Source organism: Cyprinodon variegatus, unplaced genomic scaffold (assembly GCF_000732505.1).
Source record: "Cyprinodon variegatus isolate N-32 unplaced genomic scaffold, C_variegatus-1.0 Scaffold694, whole genome shotgun sequence".
NCBI classification, from domain to species: domain Eukaryota; kingdom Metazoa; phylum Chordata; class Actinopteri; order Cyprinodontiformes; family Cyprinodontidae; genus Cyprinodon; species Cyprinodon variegatus.
The window spans coordinates 215,074-216,118 of NW_015151147.1; the positions used below are offsets into that span (position 1 = coordinate 215,074).

The following is a 1,045-nucleotide window of genomic DNA, read 5'->3' on the forward strand; positions in this document are numbered from 1 at the left end:
ATTTGAAAATAAGAAGTCTAAAACATAAAATGAAAAATTCAAATAAAATCTTTTGCTCTCAAAACTTTCGTTTTTCAGTGTTTAATTTCTGTTTTGCCTTTTTTTTCTAATTGGTTGCAGCAATAATGGAACAAATTTCACTCCATATGTCATATTGCTGCCCAAATCTGACCTTTAAGTCAAAAATTAAAGTCAAAAATTAACCTAAATTTGTGGTTCTTCATATTAGGTCACTTAATATCACCAAACCCCATCTACAGATCTTTCTTATTGAAGCTGCTGTATTTACGTATATTTTTTCTATCTCTCCTCAGCGAGACTAACCATTAACGTCCTGGACGTTAACGACAACGCTCCTCGTTTCCGGCCCTTCGGAGTCACCAACTTCACCGAGAGGATTTTAGAAGGAGCTCAGCCGGGCACAACGTTGCTGTCAGTGTCGGCTGTAGACCCTGATAAGGGTCCCAATGGTCAGGTCATTTATCAGCTCCTCCACGTCCCGAGAGGCGGATATGTGAGGCTGGAAGACTCTTCTACTGGTGAGGTCACCCATAAGCTGCTGCAGATTTCTTGCAAAGAAAAAACACATCATACATTATCTTTGTGTGTTTTCGTTAAAAAAATAAGTCCAACAGCTTCTGCTGCTTTTTTAGGTAAAATCGTGGCCAATCAGACGGTGGATTTTGAGCAAGTGCAGTGGCTGAATTTCACCATACGGGCTCAGGATCACGGGACGCCTCCAAGGAGCGCCGAGCTTCCAGTTTATTTGAGGATAGTGGACGTCAACGACAACAACCCAGTTTTTCTACAACCCTCCTATCAGGTGACGGAATGGTTTGACCTGCAGACGGCTGCTGGTTACAGAACCTTCCACATAAAACCCTGGAAAGATTTTGGGTTTTTATTTTAGATTGCTTGCTTATATATGAATGAATGAATGAATGAATGAATGAATGAATGAATGAATGAATGAATGAATGGGAATTTATAATAGATATATACCAAATAACAAGAGTTATTGTGCAATAGTGGTATAAGAATTAAC

At 39.4% G+C, this 1,045-nt stretch overlaps 1 protein-coding gene across 1 annotated transcript in view; it reads left to right on the forward strand.

Moving 5' to 3' along the window:
• The window catches only part of LOC107097417 (cadherin-23-like), a 131,667-nt gene that overhangs the window by 94,287 nt on the left and 36,335 nt on the right, over positions 1–1,045 (forward strand). The window contains exons 19-20 of the mRNA XM_015394556.1: positions 315–539; positions 654–823. Of these exons, the coding sequence (XP_015250042.1) occupies positions 315–539; positions 654–823 (395 nt within the window). The remainder of the gene's footprint in view (positions 1–314; positions 540–653; positions 824–1,045) is intronic.